At 41.8% G+C, this 24,512-nt stretch overlaps 1 protein-coding gene across 4 annotated transcripts in view; it reads right to left on the bottom strand.

The window, feature by feature from the left end:
- Nucleotides 1-24,512, bottom strand: part of LOC140714553 (putative uncharacterized protein MYH16) — a 340,102-nt gene that overhangs the window by 239,550 nt on the left and 76,040 nt on the right. For 2 of the 4 annotated variants that reach the window (XM_073025835.1, XM_073025838.1), the window contains exon 2: nt 23,687-23,836. The exons of the other annotated variants lie outside the window; for them this stretch is intronic. In XM_073025835.1, the coding sequence (XP_072881936.1) occupies nt 23,687-23,836 (150 nt within the window). The remainder of the gene's footprint in view (nt 1-23,686; nt 23,837-24,512) is intronic. 4 annotated transcript variants of the gene reach the window in all.

The raw sequence follows: 24,512 nt of genomic DNA, 5'->3' as shown, positions 1-24,512 counted from the left end.
ACGTGAAATGCCAGCGGTTCCCAAAAAGGGGAAGCCTGCAGACTTTGAGTGACTCTTATATTCAATTGGACTCAGTATCCCCTAGACAACGATAGAGCTAATTTTTGATTGATTATTACTACACCTGTGCTTTAGATTGAGTTTTGATGATGTATATGATCTGAATGTTTTGTATTAACCATACGTTTGTGCCCCTTTATAAATAAAATGTTTGAAAATAGTAGCACCAGGCTTCAGCGGACCTCTCTATCTTTGCTGGTAAGTCACCCGGTTACTGGGGAACGTAACAATTAAAAATGGTGTATGATAGGGAAATTTCATGATCAGTAGCACAAAAGTCATAAGATACATGTAAAGGTATTCAGGAAGCAAAATCTTTGTTGTTGAGTGATATTAATTGTTTATTTTTAAAAATTCTTATTACTATTATTATTTTTTTCTCTTATTATTTACTGTGGATGCCAGCAAGAAAATGAATCTCAGGGTTGTATATGGTAACATACTGCACATGTTCTTTAATAATATATTTAGTATGAACTTTGATAGCCAGACGGATTCTTAAAATATATTTACCTTTAACATATTTTTTCTTAATAACCATATGGGAGTGGAAATTTCTCCATTTGGCTGTTCCGATCAGCTCTTTGTCCAGCACAACGTCCATTCTAACATTATCACTGACTTTCTAAATCCCTACTTTGATCTTACCTCTCCCTGTGTCATACGGGGGTGTTGTATCAGGACCCAAATGCAGGACTCAGACACTGTAGTGCTAGGAACAGGGCAGGACGAGGGACTGGGAACAAGGAGCCTGGGGTGGACTCCGAGCCCGAGACTGGACAAGGACCCTGAACCTGGGTCTTGCCTCGGGCTCAGACCCCCAAGCCCAGGCGAGGATGTGACAAGGCTTGGCTGGAGGCTTGAGGCTGGGGTCTTCAGGCTAGAGGCCGGGGTCGAGGCTTGGCTGGAGGCTAGAGGCCGGGGTCGAGGCTTGGCTGGAGGCTAGAGGCCGGGGTCTTGGAGCTTGGATAACTCAGAGGCTGGAGCTAGGAGGCAGACTAGGAACTGTACATCAACATGGAGCCAGGACTTATCCTTCAACCAGCCGGGACTCATCTTTAGCAAGACACGGACATGAAACGGGGCAGTACATAGACATAGAGCTGGAACTTATCTGCCGACAAGCCGGGACTCATCTTTAACTCCACACCAAGGTGGGGCAGGACCATCCGTCGAGTAACGGCAGAACAGCCTGACTTACCCCACGGAGGCAAGGACAAGACAAGACAGATTCCCCCTGCAGGGCAACGGCAGAACAGCCTGACTTACCCCACGGGGCAAGGCCAGGAAGAGACAAACACCGAAGAACAACAGACAGTTCCATCTCAGCATCGGGGTAGCTCTGAGTAGCTGTTACGGCCAGCAACCTTGGCTGGCTACGGAAACAACCAGATCCCTACCTAGCTCAGAGTGGCTGACGGCCACCCAGCTGGCCCGGAAAACGACCGAATCCATACCACAATGACAGCTCCGACTCAGACAGTAAGGCTCCAAGAAGCAATAGTTCCCCTTACCAGCCTTCCACCAGCCACTTGCTCCATGCAAAGCTTGACCAATGGACAATGGACCCTGGACCCCCAACCCACCACCACACTCAATCCCAGGGCCACTTATATTCCCAGCCAACAACATGAGCGTCAGGTGTTTATGGTTTAGTCCAACCGAAACAAGGGACAGCCGGAGGACCCGGAGTCCGGAGCCCGTGGACCCCGGACCGGACCATGACACCCTGAGCCTATAACTAGACATATACTTTGCAAGGAATGAAACTCTGCTGAGGTTTGGAGCACCAAAGATGCAGGTCTATAGTTAAGAGGTGGACATGGGTGGGGAGCCTCTCAACTGATCTTATGTGCTTCACTTGGGTGGGAGGAGAAGATGAGGCTGGGCCTGCATGCACTACCATGCATACATCACTGACCACCTGAGACCTCATCCAATCCTGCACATCCGTTCAATTCCTCACATCTTTTGTCCCACCACTGTTGGTCACAGCTTCAGCTGTTTGAACACTAGTCTCTGGATGATACTCCCTCCCTCCATTTGTCCTTACTCTGTAAAACAATAATGACATTTCCTTTTGATCACAAGTACTATTGGCCAATGTTGAAAAAACTCTTAGGATCTCAATACACTGAAGGGACTTCATGTTGTTGGCTTTCAATTTGAATGAAATGAATGTCATCAATTATAATCCATTTGACTTATACTGCTTAAGTTCAAAGACATTGTTGCATATAATCCTGTGCTCCTTCAAAGTGGTCTAGTATAGTCATTCTCAACAGGGGCCATATGGCCCCCTTGGGGGCCCTGGCACATTTGAAGGGGGCCACCGACTGAAAACTGTGAGAAGGGGAGCCCCAAGTGTTTATGGGGGCCCTGGTAACTGAACCAATGAAATACCCAAGCAGCAACCTCCATTGGAGTCAATAGTTTCCCTCCTGTTTATAATATCTTTCCAACACACCATTTGAATTCAGCGCACCTGGTAAATTCATTGCTTAAGCTCCTCCCACACAGCACCACTTCAGAGTCAGTCATGAATCAGACTGCACCAGGTCAACGTGTTCAATCAAGGGTTCTTGCATCCATTATCGCCATACTTCATTCTCCGAAGATCAACGTGTCTTGCTAGGCCTTTTTAGCCTTGTAACTTTCAGTTGTCATAAAGGCTGTTAATTTCAACAAATCCCATGCCTTTGAGGGTCCTCTTTTCTGGCAGCTGTCTGAAGAATGGGTAGTTTCCTTGACAAAATCCAGGAACAGAACTGATATCGCTACAAGAGGTGACCTCCAACTGTCATTGTCTAATTTGGAGCCCGATATCATGAAACTTGCAGGAAAGCACCAAGCTCAAGGATCACATTAGGCCTGACAGATGTTTAATTTCATACAGTCCTTTTTTAAGTTTTGTTGGAATGTTCAACTTTTTTTGGTGTGCAATGATAAATGATTTTCTGTCTATCTGTTCGTGTTGTATCCCTGTTTGAAAGGGGGGCCCTGGAACCTGAGAAGAGCTCCTAAGGGGGCTGTGGCCAAAAAACAGTTGAGAATCACTAGTCTAGTAGATAAAAATACAATAAGTACTCCCTGGGCCTTACATAAAAGGGTAAAATTCAGCAAATAAATCATTTTATCAATAATTAATAGATTCCTTTGCATCATTACTGACTGAAAATTCAAACTATTTCCCAAATCAACCTTTGAAATGTATCGCACATTAAATGAAATCTCCATAAATATCAATTCTTTTAACCAATTAAAATAAAATGCAGACATGGAACCTGAACTGATCAACTATTACATCATGAATACATTATCCATTAAGTAGAGGCAATGCATTCGGTGTTGACAACACAGTAATGCCAAAATAAAAAATGCATGGCAAGATTGGGCAAGAAAAAAAAACCTCAAACAAGTGATGAACAGGGGAGAAAAAATAGGCTGAACAATCACATCAAAAAAACATTTACAAATCATGTTTTGGGAACAAAAATTACAATCGTCTTGCATTGCACATCATCAGAAAGTGGTCTAAGTACAAAATTAAAACAGAAGGGCTGGAAACAAATTTATTAATTGCATAATTTAAGGAAAAATCTTTCAAGTTGAAAAAAGTTTTCAAGTTTTGATCTATATATGCTTCAGTGATCTTCAGAGATCTCAGGCTGGATGTGTAAATATTTTCTTTTTGTTTATTGCTTTCTGCTTCCCCTAGAAGGCACACAAGCCAGATAAGCCATCCAGTTTTAACGCATGCGAAGCAGTTTCCTGCTTCTGCAGTTAGTTTAGCAAACTTGGATAAGTGTATATATTTAATATATTTTATAAATTTATTTAACAATATGCTTGTAATTGTATTCAATTTGCACTGCTGTTTAGTAGCTTGAGGTTAATTTGCATTCTACAATCGCACTTTTACCCGATTACTTTACAGAAGTGTTAGGGTTGATCTTGGCATGGACCTGTTATCAGATCCGGACAGAATGGCAAACTGCTAGACTTGGAATCAATGGAACTGAACAGTGATTGATGGCAATCTGACAGGCTTGGAATCAGAGGAACTCAGGCATCACTGGCTTATCCTGCATACAGAGAGCCTGAAAGTGCCATTGACCTGTTGCAATTGTGAGCAAAGTCACTAGAGAGATGCAGCTGGTAGATATAAAAGTCACAGAATTTATATCTGGGGACATCTTGCTCCCATGTACTGCCATGCTGTTTCAGCACATTCTTTGGTTATAAGCCAAACAGCTTTCTTTTAGTTTTCCTAGCATGGAGCACATGCCTGCTTCTGACAGACCAATGTTTTACTCCCTTCCAGGAAGGTCTCACATACAGCTGCCTGGTCTTCTCCCAGCTGAAGCTTCATAATCTGTCAGATGGATTGTGATCAAATTATGCCTGCAGTGATGTTAGTACATCCCCACTTGTGGGTTGACCACTATCGACTGACCTCCTTGAACTTGCTGCGTACTCATCCCCAAACTTCTGCATTGCCTTTGGTCTCTTACAACCCAGTGGGTTCGGCGACTCTCACACAATTTCTCAATGTACCTCTGAAGCAACTATCCTCCGCCTCAGCACTGCCCCCCAGCATTAGAATTGGAGACACTGGATGACTTTTTTGTATAGCTGTTCCACTGAAGCTCCAAACTGTGTATCCTTTGTCTGCCAATCTCCATCACCCAACAGTCACCTCCTTCTGCAGCAGAATGCATCCCAGAGGGTGGGTTGTTTCTGAGACCTGTAATGTATTGTGTGAGTATTCGTAGGTCAGAGTGCGTATGATGTCAGGACGTAGGTAAGAAAAATGGAAGTCTGTTGAATAAACGTGGTTGTCACGTCAATATTACATGGTGTCAGAAGGAATAGCGGAAAAAAAAGGAAGAGAAGACATGTAAAAGATGTCACAGTTACAGCCACCGTCAAGTTTAAGCCTACAAGGTAATCTTGCTGAGGACTGGAAAATATGGATCCAGAAGTTCGAGCTGTTTCGCACTGCTAGCGGCGTAGCTGAAAAGATGGAGAAAGTGCAATGTGCTATGTTTCTGCATGCGGCAGGGGCAGAGGCAATAAAGGTTTGCAACACGTTTGTCTTCCAAGATGATGAGCAAGATAAAATTGAAGTGTTGAAGAAAAAGTTTCAAGATTACTGCGAACTGAGAAAAAACCCACCGTACATCCAACACATGTGTTTCACGAGGGCTCAAGGACCAACAGAGACCATAGACGCCTATGTAACAGATTTGAAGAACAAGGCAAAAGACTGAGTTCAGACAACTGCATGATTCTTTAATACGTGACAGGATTGTATGCGGCATACGAGATGATCAAGTGAGAGGCAGGCTATTGAGAGAGGTGGATCTTACATTAGAAAAGGCAATTGATGTTTGCCGTGCCAGCGAGATCACGTCAAGTCAGGTTAAAGTGCTCGATGAAGAGAACGAAGTGCACAAAATAAAAACTGTGAAAACTGACAAGAGTAGGACAAAGCCAGCTCCACAGGATGATCAAAAGGAAGTTAACTACAACAGATGTGGTTATAAACATGGATACAGAAAATGTCCAGCCTTTGGTCAGACATGCAAGTTATGCCAGAAAAGAAATCACTTTGCAAAGATGTGCAAATCACAGGAGCAAGCAAGGAAAATGCATGCTGTGGAACAGAGTGAGGGCAACAGTGACATGTTCATTGGCACAGTTGAAGTGGAACAGGAGGTATGCATCAAGAATATTGACAATGCAGAGATGGAGGATGAAGATGATTGGACTCAAGATCTGATAATAAACAGGAGGAATGTGACATTTATGCTTGACACTGGGGCAAAGTGCAATGTAATGCCAGCAGAAACATTCAACTCACTGGACATCAGAGGAAGACTGAGAAAATCCACCTGCAAAATTGTTGCATATTTCAGCCACAAGACGGCGCCATTGGGAAAGAAACCACTCACCTGTGTGTACAAAGAACAAAAACACAAGATAGAGGTTGAGTTAGTACAGCAACATGTTCCAGCAATACTGGGCAAAGCAACATGCACAAAGCTAGGCCTGGTGAAGCGAATCTATGGTGTGGAAAAAGAAAATGACTTTCTCAAAGACTTTGCCGACTTGTTTTCTGGATTAGGATGTTTACCAGGGAAACACCATATCCAGATTGATCCAACTATTGAACCAGTCGTGCATGCCCCGAGAAAGATTCCAGTAGCTCTCAGGGATCAAGTAGTGGAGGAGCTACACACAATGGAACAGATGGGAGTCATAGCGAGACAAATAGAACCGACTGACTGGGTGAATAGTATGGTGACAGTGGTCACAGAAAAAAAGATGAGGATTTGCATGGATCCACAAGATCTCAACCGAGCCATCAAAAGAGAGCACTATCCGCTGTTCACGGTTGAAGTGGTTGTCTCCCGCATGCCTAATGCGAAACTCTTTTCAGTATTAGACGCAAATCAAGGTTTCTGGCAGATCAAGCTGGATGAGGAAAGTTCCAAATTATGCACTTTCAACACGCCCGTAGGGAGATATCGTTTCCTGCGTCTACCCTTCGGGATTTCTTCTGCATCAGAGGTATTCCAGAGGTCAGTGGCACAAATGATTGAAGGCCTGGACGGTGTGGTCAGTATCATTGATGATTTGCTGGTATGGGGTGACACAATTGAGGAACATGATCAGAGACTGAGGAAGCTCCTGGAGAGAGCACGTGAGTACAACCTAAAACTGAACAAAAGTAAATGTAAGATCAGAACTACAGAGACCAAATACATAGGTCACGTACTCAGCGCTGATGGGCTAAAACCAGATAATGAAAAGGTCAGGGCTATGGTACAGCTACCACCACCTGAAGACAAACAAGAACTATTGAGATTCATGGGCATGATACAGTATCTTGCCAAGTTCATTCCCAACTTATCAGAGGTCAGCGCTCCACTTCGAAAGCTACTAGAGAGCAACACTGAATGGCATTGGGAAGACGAACAAAAGAAAAGTTTTGACACATTGAAGCAGTTGGTTACCAATGCACCAGCACTCAAGTTCTATGATGTCAATAAACCGGTGGTGATGTCTGTGGATGCCAGTTCGGAGGGAATAGGAGCTGTTATACTGCAGGATGGGAGGCCTGTGGCGTATGGATCATGAGCACTTACAGACTGTCAACGCCGATATGCTCAAATCGAAAAGGAATTACTCACCATAGTTTATGGGTGTGAGAAGTTCCACCAGTATGTATATGGCAAAGAAATCCAGGTTGAGAGTGTTCACAAACCACTTGAGAGCATCTTCAAAAAGCCACTCCACCAAGCTCCTATGAGGCTGCAAAGGATGCTTCTCAGGCTACAGAGGTACACTCTCACAGTCACCTATAAGCCAGGAAAAGAACTGCACATTGCTGATGCTTTGAGCCATGCTTACCTCAAAGAGTTGCTAGGAAGAGAGCTGGAGGTCAACTGGGTTACACCTCAGCTACTCATTTCTGAGGAGAAGTTGAACATGTTCAGGAAAGCGATTGCAGATGATCCTGAAATGCAGATGCTAAGAAACATTACAATGAATGGATGGCCAACAGAAAGATGTTCCAAAAGAAATGCAGAAATACTGGACATTTAAAGAGGAAATCAGCTATGCATCAGGACTAATGTTCAAAACGGCAAAACTCATCGTCCAGTCCAGGGCACGCTCAGTCTAATGGACAAGCAGAGAGAACTGTACAAACTGTGAAGAACATGCTCAAGAAGGCACAAAGCAGCAACGGTGACCCTGACTTTGCTCTGCTTGAATACCGCAACACACCGATTGAGGGTGTGGGGTTCTCTCCTGCGCAGCTGTTGATGGGACATCGTCTGAAGTCCAAACTACCAACATCCACAACTCTACTGACTCCTGAAGGTAATGCTCAAGTACATGACAAGCAAATAAAGCAAAAGAGCTACTATGACAGACATACAAGGCAGTTGCCAGATCTGCATACAGGTGAATATGTCAGAAGACAGAGAGGAGACACTTGGCAACCAGCTGTGGTTGTGAACAGACATCAGCAACCAAGATCCTTCATAGTTCGCACGCCGGATGGAAGAGTCTACAGGAGGAACAGGAAGCATCTGCTGAAGACAGGCGAGAGGGCGTTTCCATGTACAGATGCACAGGACATTTCCACAGATACAGACATGGAAACAAACGACACCAAGAGTGAGGGGCACGACGAAACCCCACGACGCAATGAAGGTGAAGGTTCTCACCAGGCCAACCGAGGTGAGAATGCAGACCGCAAAGACACAGAGGTCACTCGAGAGACTGACTCTGATGAAGGACAAGCACAGTCACAGTTGTATCGCACACAGTCTGGGAGACAAGTCCAACTTCCAGCTAGATACAGAGACTAAATCTACCTACAGTCTCACACAGTTTCAGGCAAAGTCACACGTATTATAAGGTCCAAGGTGTGAAATAAAAGGTTTATTAGTCTATGTTAAGTAAAAGAAAATACACTGCTGTTAGTATTGTAAGATACAATGTAGAATACAGTATAAGAAGTTAAGTTTTTTTTTAGTTTATGTCATGGCTGTTGCAATGTAAGAAAGGCATTGTTTTGGTAATTCCCAGTGTTGTAAAAAATTCTTGAGAAGGGGGATGTAATGTATTGTGTGAGTATTCGTAGGTCAGAGTGCCTATGACGTCAGGACGTAGGTAAGAAAAATGGAACTCTATTGAATAAACGTGGTTGTTCAATCTACAGCGGTGTCCGAGACACATCAATACTACAAGACACTTCACTGCCTAAAACAATCATCATCATTATGTGCCGTGTCATATGACATGGGTGATCATTGTCTATCGGAGACCATGATTGTTCTTTGGCAAATATTTCTACCAAAGTGGTTTGCCACTGCCTTCTTCTGGGCAGTGTCTTCACAAGACGAATGACCCCAGCTATTAGCAATACTCTTCAGACATTATCTGCCTGGTGTTAGCAGTCACATAGCCAGGACTTGTGACATGAACATCTACCATCTGCTCCAATGGCTTCATGTGTGGCTAAGCAGGTGTTACACTTTGCCCAAGGGTGACCTGCAGGCTAGCGGAAGGAAGGAGTGGTAGAGACGTATCTCCACCCCACCACTCTAAAACAGTGATCATTTTAAAACTAGTCACTCAAGTACCTCAAACAATAGTTCAATTTCTATAGTTTAATTTAATATTGGAGAATTTATACAACATACAACCTGAAATTCTTACTCTCTCAGACATCCTCAAAACAGAAGAAAACCCTGAAAGAATGAATGACAGAAAAAAAGAAGCAAGGATCCCAAAACTCCCTGCCCCCTGCCATGCACAAGCAGCAGCAAATAGCATCAACCTTCCCCCTCCCAGATTATTCTAGCACAAAGCATCAGCATTCCTACCATCTAGACTGAAGAGGCCGTAGATGCTGGAACATGGAGTAACAATCTGCGGAAGCTCAGCAGGCACAGATGCTGCTCGGCTTCCTGAGAATCCCCCAGCAGAGTGTTTGCTCCTTCAGTGTAATTCCCTGACGATAAAGGACAGCCGGACCCATCCATCTGTACCACAAACCTGTCAGTTTACACCCATTGCTCCATCATACACCACTACAGGGGAGAGAGCTGAGAGTAATTTAAAGACCCTGAGTATTTTACACAAGTTGAGCTAGCAAGGATTCAATATATGTACACGTGCACAGGGAGCTACACTTGCATCATTTCATTATCATTGCTCTCCTGAAGTCTGCAGCAGATACTGTTAAGCATTTCCCATTTACACCTCCTTATCTTCTGACCTTCAGACCCCAGCAATTCAGCTCCTTAAACATACCGCCAGGATGTACGGAAACCATCATGTTTCTTGTTAGTAACCTTCTTCAGGGATCCTGTGTCTATACACAGCAATCTTATTTTCAAGGCAGCAGCTCCCAACTGAAAGTTAGCATTTGGCATGCTGACGTATCAGAATCATAAACCATAATACAAATCAGTGTACCTTGCAGACCTATACAATCAGTGTCAGTGACCACTTTATTAAGTACGCCTGCTCATAAATGAAAATATCTAATCAGCCAATCATGTAACAGCACTCAATGCATAAAAGCATTCAGACATGATCAAGAGGTTCAGTTGTTCTTCAGATCAAACATCAGAACGAGGAAGAAATGTGATCTACCATAAGTGACTTTGACCATGGAATGATTATTGTTGTCAGATGGGGTGGTTAGAGTATTTCAGGAATTACCTGTCTCCTGGGATTTTCACACACAACAGTCTCTGGAGTTTACAGAGAATGGTACAAAAAAACCAGTGAGCAGCAGTTCTGTGGACAAAATAAGGTCAGGGAAGAATGGCCAGACTGATTCAAGCTGACAGGAAAGTGATAGTAATTCAAATAACCACGTGTTACCACAGTGGTGCGCACACAACATGTCCAACCTTGAAGTGGATGGGCTACAGCAGCTGAAGACCACACTGGGTTCCACTCCTGAGTGTAAATATAATGTTGCACAAACATAAAATGTTTCCTGTTTTGGTAGGAGAAGAAAATCTTTCCTGATTGCAGCTGTTACTTAAATAGAGAGGATTTAGAAATCAAAGCAAATTGGTTACAAACAAATACCAAGGTCAAAATAGTCAAGTTTCACTGAAAACAACAAACCTTAATACAGGACAGAAAAAAAGTAAATGGCTAGTTCAATAATTCCTGATTGACGACACTATAACAAATTTCTAGCTTATTATTTAGCCCCTCTATCAGGAAAAGACTATTCATTCCATGGTCTCCACAAGAAGGGATTTCCGAGAATTACTCTGTCCACAATCGGCAGACTGGCTGCTGCCCAGAAGTGGAAATAAATTCCAATCAATGTTTACCCTCTGTAGCTGGATCACTGCTGAGTGTCATGCCAATTGAACAACATGGTAAATCTACATTACAGAAATATATGTAATACCCTGGTTAAGAACATGTTTTATTGTATTCCTGCAGCTATGCTGTTGGGTACTTTATTTTCTGTAGATTTTTTTGGTAAACGCAATGTTAATCAAATTTTACAGTCCAGTTTTGTGTTTTCTGTAAGATGATGAGTCATTTGATTAGCTTAGGAATGCTGTATCAGCCAATCAGGTTTGCCTTGATAACGTTCTATCCACTGGGATGCCATAGAAGATTAGAGAGAGATTGGTGGTGGATGGTTGGTTGAGCAGCTGGTGCATACCACAAGCCCTAGTTATGCAGCCACCAACGCTTGGCAGACAATCTCTGAAGGGTATTGATAATGGCTGGGGTCACCCATCTTGTAAAGACTGACCAGAAAAAGGCAGTAGCAAACTATTTCTTGTAGAAAAAATTGCGAAGAATAATCATGGTCATTAAAAGAACATGATTGCCCATGTCATACAACACATAAACGGATGAACTTCATCATCCAGGACTAGTTAAAAAAAAAGTTATTTACCCAGTGGGGAGTTACTGTTAGCACTATAATTACTTTGAGAGTTGGGAATCTTATCATCCACTATGTTAACGCTAGAAATCAATGAATGATCATATCATGCTGTGGTTTCAAGGTTTCTCATTATTCACAAGTCTCACATCAGCGTTCAGAAGGGGTGTGGACTACATGATTGCTATGGGTCTGCTACTAAGGTCACCAAACATTTCAACCAGGTAGTAGCTTCATTTTACAGAAAGTAGTATGTTACTATGCTACGCCCAAGAGGAATGGCATCCACTGTGACTAATGCAACTTGTTCTCATAAGGGTTACATTATTTTTGAAAAAAGGAGGGAAGAGAAAATGAGAATTAAAGCATAATTTCAGTAGAAGATGGTGTCGGTGAACAATGCGACCAAGGGCCATATCCTCCAGACGGTTCACAAAGCAACTTCTTTCACTTCTTTTACGTCTTCTTTTTCTTTCAGATGTGGTTCTGCTGCTGTTGGAGCCTTTGATCTACAGGTTGGTGGTGTGCTTTCATGCCGATTGAGTGATCTGGTGCTTTGCTGTCTCATTGAGCTTCTGGGCAAAAAAATGCGGCCACGAGGCCAAGAAGCCTAGAGACGGGGCACAGCCCATGATCGACTCCATTTCTCACCGACCTCACCGAATGAAGCTTTGAGGAAGATTGAAATCATCAAGGTGCGAGCAGGTGTTCAGTGCCTCTACCAGCCTCTCGTTCGCTGCTGCTGGAGGAAGGAGTCTGTCTCTCTCTGACTCTTGCTTGCTTATCCCGGAGGAAGATCTCTGTGTTCAAGTGGTCTCAATATCCCTCTTGCTCAATGTTACCAGAGAATTGTGCTGGAGCCCTGGGCCTTTGGCAAGGTTTAATCGATACAGGTTATGGACTGGACTCTGTAGTACATGTTATGATGTCTTTCTGGATTCTGGCCTCTCCTTTTTTCTGTTGCTATTTTGGGTGATTTTGAAGGGGTGGCTTTCAAACGACACAGAGCTAGATTGAAAGGAACTCGTATTTTTTTCTTTTATGCCACTTGCCATGATTTGTTCTTTTGTCACGTTGTGGGGAGGGAGGGTTTAATGTTTTGCTTTGTATTGGTTCTAGGGCTTTCTTTGTTACGCGGCTGTCTATGGGAAGACAAATCTCAGGGTTGTATACTCCATAAATACTTTGATAATAAATGTACTTCGAATAATTTTAAAAAAATTGGAAATACCATAATGATTTACAGTACTGATGCAATTAATAATTTCCAATTTACAGTGCTTAACATTAACCACAATCTTATCTCACTGCTCTTATCACTACAGTAAATTCCCTCTATAAATCTATATGTGAATTTACCGTGACAAGGAAGCTCCATTAATAATAAATACAGATACTTTATGCATGTCATATTTTGCAGTTTGAAATTCTGCAAAAACATGGTTTAGATATGCAGCTAATAGTAATACATAATCAGCAGACAGCCACTTCTCCAAAAGACTCGGATTTATATTTTGAGCTTCCAAATTTCTCTAGTTATTAGTCTGACTCTGCATTCAGCTTAACTACTAAAATAGCCAGCATGATGGCTTCTCTCCCATGGAGTTCAGCTTTAAATCACAAAGGAGGCAAAGCATTATTAGGTTTTAACAACTTTTTCTACAACCTTTGGTAATTTACTTGTGCTAACTTTGTTGACCTGAGGTCAGCTCAGCACGTAGATACCAAGGCAATAAAATGAAGGAATCCTAAACATTTAGCAAGAAGAAGTCTAATGTATATGGCTAAACGAATCAGCCCGCTGCCTTGAATCAGAGGCTTTCCAGTACATACACTGACAACAAACATTTTCATTCAAACCCCACATTAAACACAAAGTCAACATTAATTTTAATGTAACTCCACAATTCACCATTGACTTTGGCTCTGTGTACATGTCAATCAGAGCTTGAAATAAACAGAAGACACAGAGAGCAATATACACGTCGACTGCATCCCTCCTAGAGCTGCATTCACTGGGCTTTTTCTCAGACAGTCAGGGGAGTGATCTGGATACATTGTAACTTGGAACATTCATGTTTCATGTCAAGACAATTACGTTGATTAATTTCAACTGACTTCAGTGGATAAATTTACCATTTTCAAAAATTAATTACTTGGAAACAAGTTTGGGCTTGTGCTCATTCCATCAGGTCAATGACACACCCCCATTTTCCCTAAAAACACTGGGCAGATTTTGCTTCCAGGTGTCACCATTCCTGGGTATACAGGAGGAAAAAAAGTCTTGGAAGGCTGGGACCAGCCTGTAAGCGTCATTTCAAAGAAAGCACAACAGCCCCTCAACTTTCTTAGAAGTTTGTGCAAATTTGGCAGGTTATCTATAACTTTGACAAACTCCAATAGATACATGGTGGAGATTATCCAGACTGGTTGCATCACAGTCTGGTATGGAAACACCAGTGCCCAAGAATGGAGAAGCCCACAAAAAGAATGGAATACAGCCCATTCCTTCAAAGGGAAAGCCCTCCCCACTATTGAACATATCTACAAGAGAGCTGCTACAGGAAAGCAGCATCTATCAAGGACCCCTCACCATTAAGGTCATGCTCTCTTCTCACTGCTACCATCATCAGAAAGCAGGTACAGGAGCCTTAGGTGCCATGCCCCAGGGTTTAGTAACAGTTACTCTTCAACCATTAGGCTCCAGAACCAGCATGGACAACTCCTCCCATCACAACACTGAACTGATCACTGACCACAATGTTCAATATTCTACAACTCATGTTCTTGGTATTATTTACTTATTTATTAACAGGAATTATTATTATTATTATTATTATCATCATCATTAATGTTATTATTATCATCATTAATATTATTATTATAATATCTGCACATTCCTTCTTTTGCATGTTGGTTACCTGTCAGTCCTTGTGTGCCGTTGTTCATTGATTCTATTGTATTTCTTTGTTCTACTGTGAATGCAGGCAAGAAAATGAGGGTATGCACTTTGATGATAAATTTATTTTGAACTTTGAACTCATTTGGGCTCCTGGCATAATCTGGCCCGTGGTTGATCATTAGACAACAGGACTCAGGAGCAGGTCAGCCAGACAGCCTTTTGATCATGTCCCACCACCTTAAGATTATGACCAGGTTGATCTTGGCCTCAATTCCACTCATATCTATTCCGCTATGATAAGACTCTTGTATGAACCGCTGATGTGATAAAAGTGACCAATTAATCTCTTAAATCTACCTTTCTTTGGTCCTTGCACCTTAATGGTCTCCCTGCATGGTACTTCTTCTGCAATCATAACACTACATTCTGCATTCTGGTTTTGCTTTTTCTTCTGTACTCCTTGATGTACTTACGTTTGGATGGTACACTAACAAAACTTTCACTGTATCTCAGTACATGTGGCAATAATAAAACAATGATCAATTAACACTCAACTCCCCCATAGAGTGAATACCCTTCCATCTCAGACTTGAATATATTCCATGACTAAGCCTTCAGAGTTCTCCAGAATCCTCCTCTCTGTATCAATCAGAGGGCAATCCATTATTTTGAAAGTATTCCCCCTAAACAGTTTCTCCTATCAGGGAAAACATTCTCCCAACAACTGCTCCATGAAGCTCTCTCAGAATTTTACAGTCTCATTTAGATCACCCCTCATTCTTTTAAACTCCAGTGAGAAGAAGTTCCTTCTGGTTCAGTTTCTATGGATACGCTGGCTGAAAGAGGACAAGAGTGATCAAAAGGAGTCGGTGCCCTCCTCTGACAGAAGGATGATTCCCACCTCTCTGTCCCACTCGATTCAACATATGCAGCCAGGTCTCTGCAGCTGGCTCTTACCAACGCTTCTCAATGATCCCCTGTCCTTCCCTTTCCTTGCATATTAATTTGTGAGCACGTTTTTTCTTCCCCCATCTACCCAGCGTGTTTCTATCCTTTCCGCGCTCTCGCTGTTGTTTGAAATGGTAGGGCTCCTAGCTCTCAGTCAATCAGCTTCCCAAAGACAGGAAAAAGACAAAAAAAAAATGAATTGAAATTCCTCTGTACAATTTACTTATTTATTGAGATACAGCGTGGAATAGGCCTTTTACGCTCTTTGAGTGGCACCACCCAGCAATTCTCCAATTTATTGCTAGCCTAACCACGGGACAATTTACAATGACCAATAAACCTACCAACCGGTATGTTTTTGGATTGTGGGAGGAAACCTGCACGGTCATGGGGAGAATGTACAAACTCAATGCAGGCAGCAGCAGGAATTGAACCCAGGTCCCTCGTACCGTAAAGCATTGTGCTAACCACTATGCTACTGTGCTGCCCCAAGATTTGACAAGAGCTCATGGAAACACATAATTTTCATCAGGTTTGCAATTGTTTGCCCCCCCCCCCCATGAACTCTGCTGACTCACTGCGTGTATTAGAGCCAATAACTTAATCCCTCCAGCCCATGGTCCAGTTCGTATCAATACTCTTTCATAACAACCCAAGCTTCCTGCTTGTAAATCTATTCTATCCGTCTAATCTCTCAACTTTACAAGTGCAGAGATGTTCTTATCTCCACTGGTTTTGAGCTCAGCTTCTGTCTGGCACTGCTGCTTCATTCTGGGCCTGACTTATGTGCTGCAGACAGGGGATCCAGGTTCACAACAAAGCAGCAGCTTCCGGTAAGAGCTACAACAGGGACCAGCAGAGGAGACACCAGCCACTGAAAAATCAACAGCCTGTGTCGGATCCCATGGCGCAGTAAGTAAACCATAGCACTGCAAACTCACGCTTCAGTCTCCGAATTGCCACCCAGGGGATTAGGACATAGATGTAGCTCTGCATGCCATTATTTGTTTACATTCCCTGTACTCTTCCTGCAATTGTAACACTATATTTGGCATTCTGTTTCTCTTACCAGTACCTCGAAATGACCTGCCTGGATGGCACATAAACAGTGAAAATCTTTCCACTGTATCTCAGTACATGTGACATTCAGTGAACCAAAACCAGTACCACACACCACCAATAGCTGGTTCATCTATTTCAAAGGTTCATCCATTTCATCTGTTTCAGAGACAAGTACCGGCTTGCTGCAGTTACAAGACTGAAACGCTCTGTGGCTACCTACCAACAAATTTTAATGACCTGTGTAATGAGCAGATTCTCCATTGCTTACAACCCTCAGACGAGAGGTAGGCGGTTCAACAATTTCAGTCAGTCAATGAGAGAGATCATGAAATACCATTACTCTGGTTTGCAGACAAATTATATTGACCATCTCGATCTTCAAGGTTTCAATCTAATATATGCAGCCTTTAGAGAAAGTTTGTTCTGAATACCTCATTGCCAAATTAAAATCCACAGTCAGGATTATGTCCATTATCTATAACTTCATGTTATTTTCACTCACAACAATATAACTTAATTTATTTATTTATTGAGATACTACACGGAATAGGGTCTTCTGGCCTTTCGAGCCATACCACCCAGTAACCTGAGATATAGCCCTAGCCTAATCACAGGACATTTTACAATGACAAATTAACCTACGCCTTTGGACTGTGGGAGGAAACTGGAGCATTCGGAGGAAACCCACAGGGGCACAGTGAGGATGTACAAACTTGCTACAGACAGCGGCCCGAATTGAACTAATCTCGTTGGTACTGTAAAGCATTGTGCTAAACATTATGCTACAGTGCTGCCCTTACTTATCGGCTAAAAGAAATCCCTTATATAGTGCTACATGTTTCTTTCCTAGGGGGAGACTTCACTGGCAATGCGATATAGTGTTCAAACATTGTGCTCTTGTAATTTAATGAATTTCGTAAGCAGAGGACTGAGCGGTTCAGCACGGTCTAGTGTGAATAAACTCTCTTTCTTATTTACTGAGTTCTGGAAAATTGAATACGTGGCTCCTTCTTCCTGCTTCTAAGTTTCTAATCGGAATTTTTAAGACTTCAACTACTAGTAGAGGTCACTGAAGGAAATCCCTATGACATTCGGCCAAAAAGTGTCTAACTCTCCACCACACCAGGCATTCAATTACAAACTTCCCTGTCAGGATTTCAGAGAGTCAAAGTCAAAGTAAATTTATTATCAAAGTACATCTATGTTACCATCTACTACCTTGAGATTCATTTTCTTGCAGGTATTTACAGGAAAATAAAGAAATGCAATAGAATTCATGAAAATCTATTAATAAACAAAGACTGACAAGCAACCAAAGTGCAAAAGAAGCCTAAGTCAGCAAATTAAAAAATAATAATACTGAGAACATGAGTTGTAGAGAACTTGAATGTGTGTTTAGAGAATGTGGAATCAGTTCAGGGTTGTGGTGAATGAAGTTATTCACACTTATTTAGGAGCCTGATTTTAGTAGGGTAATAACTGTTCCTGAACCTGGTGGTGTGGGACCCAAGGCTGTTACTGTTTTTGATCAGTGTTCTTGAACAACCAAAGAGAGGAAGAGGTAACAAGTCTATGCTGGCTTTCATGTCTCTGCAATGTATTGATATTGGTTTATTATTGTCATATGTACCAAAATACAGTGAAAAGCTTGTCTTGCAAACCAATCGTTACACAATGCATTGAGCCAGAATAAGGTAAAACAATAAAAAAGCAGAGTTAAGTCTAAAAGTCAGCAAAATAGTGCAGTGCAGGTAAATGATAAGTGGAAGATCATAAGGAGGGACACTATAAGGTCAAGCGTCCATCTCATCTTACAAGAAGACAGTTCAAGAATCTGATTACAGTGGAACCGAAGCTGTCCTTGAGCCTGGTGGTACGTGCTTACAGGATTTTGTAACTTTTACCCGATGGGAGAGGGAAGACGAGAGAACGTCTAGGGTGGGTGAGGTGTTCGATTATGCTGGCTGCATTACTGAAACAGTGAGAAGTACAGACAGAATCCATAAGGTGGGGTGGGGTCAGGGATTGGTTCCTGGGATGTGCTGAGCCATCTCTACACTCTCAGCAGTTTCTTACGGTCATGTGCCAAGCAGCTGCAGGGAGTTGTGGACACAGCTTAGCTCATGACAGTGCCCACCTGTGCCCACAACACTGTCCCACACTGCATCCTTATTATTCCAGTACTTCCACTGCTAGAAAATGGATGACCAGTTTGATTGTGTCGCTAGGTGGAGAAAGATTGGTCAGTGCTCCAAGAGGTGAAGACAAGAGGTTCTGAAGATGCTGGAAAACTCAATCAATGCACACAAAATGCTGGAGAAACTTGGCAAGAGTTGAGGAATCCAACAGACCTCAATTTGCCTTCTTTTAAATGTTCTAAGAGCTCCCACCTGAGTCAGACCACTGAATGGGAATATTTTTAACAGTGTAGAACATCCTTAGTACTCCAACAAAGAACCTTGCAGCATGGGGTAATGTAGTTATGTCATTGTACAGGTAATCCAGACACCTGGTCCTGACATACGCCGTCTAAATCTACCATGGTAGCTGGACACCTGAATTCAAACTTGTTTAATAAATAGAGAATCAGAAACTAGTATCAGGAATGGTGTTCACAAAATTATAACAGCTGGAATAAAAACATTTACATATTTCAATGCATATCTCAGGGAAGGAAAATTTGCCCTTCTTTCCGACTGCTGTCTATTTATGGGTCCAGATCACAGGAACAGCTTGAACTTTGAATGCTTTCTGAAATAGTACAGAGTGTTACTCATTTGATTCAAAACTATCATAAGATAATAAAACAAAAATAAGCAATTAGACCACGGAAAATTAACAGTGTCAAATTTGGACAAGTTATTAGCTCATCCATGAAACCTTCCTCACTAACATCTGGAAATGTGTAAAAGTTAGGAGAGCTGATCTGTGGATGAATCAAGCAATGACTTGACGTAGGTATATCGACAGCATGTCCTACAGTTTAGCTGAAATCTCACTCCTTCCGTTGGCATGTCAGATGGACAGAGTTGGGGCCACAGTGTCATCAAGTCAGAAGAGAATAAGTCAAAGGATCAACAATGATTCACGATTCCAGTGTAGGCCACCATTGCCAAGGAAACAACTACACTAAAAACAAGAGGCTTAAGACAAAAAAAAATCAAAAAGGAACAATTTTAATACAGGGAATGTTCATATTTGTGGAGAAAGAAAACAAAAATGTGTGAGGTTACCTCAGTTGTTTTAATTCAATATTAATTCACAAGAGCTGCCACAGACAGAAAGAAAATGAGATGTTATTTCCATATTTCCTTACAAGTTAGAAAACCATTTGGTCCATGCTGGCTCTTGGAGAGCAATCCCTTTTCTCCAATTATTTTCTTGCAACCTGTATTTAGAATATTATAGTCTTATCTTAAGTTAAAAATTATAGCTAAAAACTACAGTGCAGAAGAAAAAAGACATGGTTAAATGTTATGCCTCCCCTATCCACTTTCTCTCTGTGACCCTCACTTGACCCATTCTGTTTTCATAGCTTGTATATTTATGGAGTGTTTCCTTCTTTCATGGAATACTATGCACTTGGTCAGTCACTTAGCATTCAGGATGAAATAGTAAGTTGGATTCAACATTGGCTTCGCAGGAGAAGCTGGAGAGAGGTAGTAGACAGTTGCCTCTCTGATTGGAGCCCTGTGACTACTGATGTACTGCAGGGGTCAGTGTTGTGTGCTTTGTTGATTTTCATCTACTGTATATTAACAATTTGAATGATAATGCGGTAAACCGGATCAGCAAATTTGCAGATAGCACCAGGACTGGACAGGGAGGAAGGCTATCAGAGTTTGCAGTGGGATCTGAACCAGCTGGAAAAGTGAGCTGAAAGATGGCGGTGCAATTTAATGCAAACTCGTGTGAGGACAAATCAGAATAAGATTTACACAGAGAACTGTAGGGCACTGAGGAGTGCAGTAGAACAGAGAGGAAGGGAATGTGATCTCCATAATTCCTTGAAAGAGGCATCACAGATAGAGAGGGTCATTGGCCTTCATATTTTTGAGTATTCTATCCAGGAGTTGAGAAGATATGTTGAAGTTTTATAAGCCATTGATGAGGCCTAATTTGTAGTATCGTGTGCAGTTCTGGTCACCTTCCTACAGGAAAGACAGAAGATTGAATGAGTACAGAGAAGATTTACAAGGATGTTGCTGGGTCTCAAAGACCTGAGTTAAAGGGAAAGGTTGAATATGCTGGGACTTTATCCTCTGGAGCAGAGGAGAATGGGGGAGATTTGATAGAGGTTTGCAAAGTTATAAGGGATATAGGTAAGTTAAATGCAAGCAGGCTTTTTCAACTGGGATTAGACGAAACTAGAACACAACATCATAGGTTAAAGATGACATGTGAAATATTTAATGGGAACCTGAGGGGGAACTTCTTCACTCAAAGGGTGGTGAGAGTGTGGAATGAGCTACCAGCAGAAGTGGTGGATGCAGGTTCGATTTCAACATTTAGGAGAAATTTGAATTGATACATGGATTGGAGGGCTGTAACCCAGGTGCGGGTGAATGACACTAAGCAGAATAACAGTTCAGTATGGTCTAAATGGACCGAAGGGCCTGTTTCAGTATTGTAGTGCTCTATAATTCTATAATTGGACATGTCGCCACAAACTTTCTTTGCTATATCAGCCCATCGACTCTCTTTGTACATGTGGTGGGCTTGTAGTCATCTGAGGTGTATTCACAGGCATGGGTTTGCAGGGAAGTGGATAAAGAATAAAATGAACAGATTAACCAAAAAGGTAGCATAAACTCACCTCTATATTCTGATGTCCTTCTACAATGTTCTGCAATATAATTAGCCACTTTGCCCATAGTTTTGGGTACATGGCACACCCCGCAACAGGGGACCAGTTTAGTTCATTAAAAGAGAATGACAGGGCAAATGTGAGGAATGAGGCAGCAACCTGGTGAAGCAAGTTATGTGGCAAAGAGCTGAAAGGTTTTACTGTGGATTCCACACCCAACTTCTAGTCTTGTCATGATAAGTGACCAATTAAAGAACTAAGAGCAGGAAGTACAAGAACATCTGTGATAGTTTTTGTCTGTGACAGGTGTGTGAAATACATTGCTGAGTTATTTGCAAAGCTCCATCAGAGACGTCAGAAGGATGATCTACTTTTACACTTCCTTTGCCCTCCACTTTCATAAAAGGGTAATGTACTGTTTGTTCAGGAGGAACAAAAGTGGAGGTTAAATCGCGGGGGAAACTGCAATTTCAGTTGATTGTAGCTAGCAGAAGATTACATTGAGGAATTTCTATCCACAACTATACTGCAGGAAGTCAAGGGCACATTATAGACAACGGGTGAAGAGGTGTGTGATACCACTGAGTTGCACTGAATATTGATGTTCTACAATTCTAACCAAGTACTTCCAGAACTGATGCAGAATTGAATAGATACATGGATGGGAGGGCAGGTCAATGAGACTAAGCAGAATAACAGCTTGGCATTGAGTAGATGGACCGATGAGCCCATTTCTATACTGGAGTGCTCTATGACTCTATAGTTGGACATGTTGTGACAAGATGGAAAGTTACCCACGTATGTCTTCTTCACAAGAAACAAAAGACAAATGTAATTCTGCTATTTACTGGTCTCAACTACCAGGTAGTTGATCTGATCCTAGAAGGTATGCAGTTAAAGTTCAAAGTCAATGTGCAGGGCATAGAGAGTGACATTTGCCTGGAATGTGCTGCCAGGGGCAGTTGTGGAGGCAAATATGCTGAAGGCATTTAAGAAGCTCATAGATTGGCTTGTGAGTGTGCAGAAAATGGAGGGATATGGATGTTGTGTAGGAAGAAGGAATAGTTTAGTTAAACTTTTAATTAACTTGGCTAAGATCGTGGATTGAACATCCTGTTCCTGTTCTATACTGTTCTATGTGTGAATAGACCTCTTACCAAAGTTCATTCTGATTTCTGGCTTCAGTCATTTCTATTCTCATTGCAAATATAAACAAAAGAGTGATATTTCAAGGATGAACAAGCAACTGTGGGATCATCGTAAAATGAAGCTCTTAAATCTCGACAAAGCTGAGGTCAGGGAATCAGGAGGAATACACCCAACCAGTCACAAGGACATCCCACACAGGTCATCATCTCAGTATCAAGAGATTGTTATGGATACTGCTCAGGATAATTCCCCAGTCTCATCACAACCAACTGCTTCAGCAATGACCTTCGTCCTATCGTAATATTTGAAACTGGGGTTCACCTATGATTGCAATGTTTTCCCTTCCACTTGCTGCTCCTCGGATAACATACCAGCCCCCATGCCACTCTGTGGCAAAACCTGAACAGCACTAAAATATCATTCATTAACTAGCAAATTATGTTCTAGTCACAAGTTATCATCAATCACCATCAGCAAACCTTTTCAGTGAAAAGGGTTGATTCAATGATTCAATGGTTTAATGTGTCAGAGAAGGTATACAGTATACAACCCAAATTGTCATGCTGAATACTGTATACATTCTCTGATATCAAATAGCAATTGACATAGTCAAATTCTGCTCCAAACACATTGTTTCATTACTAATTAGAACAACCACACATCTGTTACAATAGCAACTCAGCAGCTGAGCACTCATCCTATACATTGGTTGGATCCCTAAAACTTTTTCACCTTCAGCGTGATAGAATAATGTCTGTTTGCCTAGACGGCTGCAATTCCAAACAACATTCAAGAAGCACAACACAATCCAGGAGAGTTGTGCCAATCGATTAACACTGAAGGCTCTTGGCCTGAAACGTTGACTGTACTCCTTGTCATAGACGTTGCCTGGCCTGCCGAGTTCCTCCAGCATTTTGGAAGAACTTGCTTGGATTTCCAGCATCTGCAGATTTTCTCTTGCTTGTGATTTGCACTGAATCTTCCACCAGTAATATTCTCCCTACCACCAACAGCTGCTACAGTGTAGCTTGCCAAGGTTTCTTTGACTCCTAAATCCACAGGTTCATGAGGCGCATGGAAATATCATCCACTTCCATGTACAAACTCTAATATGCCAGTTTCTTCTTCAAACCCAGCTACATTATTGTACATGCAATTTCTATCCATTTTGCTGTGTGTTCACAAAATGTACTCTTGGTCTCTTAACTTTCACAAATGTATTATATATTTTGTCACTTTAAAGAATGAGAGGTTATAGTTTTCCGTGACACATGTATCAAGAACACTTATGCAGTGAACTTACAGCACTCTTCTCCTGAACCAGCAGAGCATTCTTCTGCTCTAGCTCCTGAATTCGCAAAGAAAGTTTATCTGCTTTTTCAAAAGCCAGTTTTAGCTCCTCCTCCTTTGCCCTCATCTTGATGTTTTGACCTGTCACATGAAGTGGTTTAACCTACAAAAGGAAAATCTTGTTAAGACATGCCTTTTCAAAAGTGTAACGCAGATGCCACTTCACAAAAGGAGCAGTGCAAAAAAAACAGCATCACAATAAACCTGTCCAAAATAAATCTTGCTCAGAACATTCCCCTTAATTTCAATGCACACTGAGACTGATTGAGTAACGTCTGAGACAGAATTTGTAACATTCTTAACATGCATTGGTTAATGAATCTCCATCCTGATCTTAAGCTTTACAAGGACGACTGTGAATGAGCATTAGTGAAACCAGATCAACATGAGTGTTAAGATAAATCATAATGTAACCCCTGTCCCTGGCCGTTCCTCACAATAAAGATGTAAAAAGTACAAAACTTGTTGTGAAAAGAACTTTTCTGTTAGCTTTATCCATTCATGCACATTACTTTGCATGGTATACATATTCTCAGATTTCATAAATTCTTGCAGAGAAATGCATTTATGGTATTAGACGTATTAAAATTCAGAAACTATTTGTCAACTGTTCAAAAGTTAAATGTAATTTTATTATCAAAGTACAATAATGTCACCATATAAAATCCTGAGATCCGTTTTCTTGAGGGCATATTCAGTAATTCCAATAATCATAATAGAATCAGTGAAGGAACACACCCAGAAGAGCAGACAAATATTGTACGAAAGGCAACAAACTA

This window comes from Hemitrygon akajei, chromosome 22, assembly GCF_048418815.1.
Source record: "Hemitrygon akajei chromosome 22, sHemAka1.3, whole genome shotgun sequence".
NCBI lineage: Eukaryota > Metazoa > Chordata > Chondrichthyes > Myliobatiformes > Dasyatidae > Hemitrygon > Hemitrygon akajei.
The sequence above is the reverse complement of the archived record's forward strand: the minus strand, read 5'-3'. Positions and strand labels throughout refer to the sequence as shown.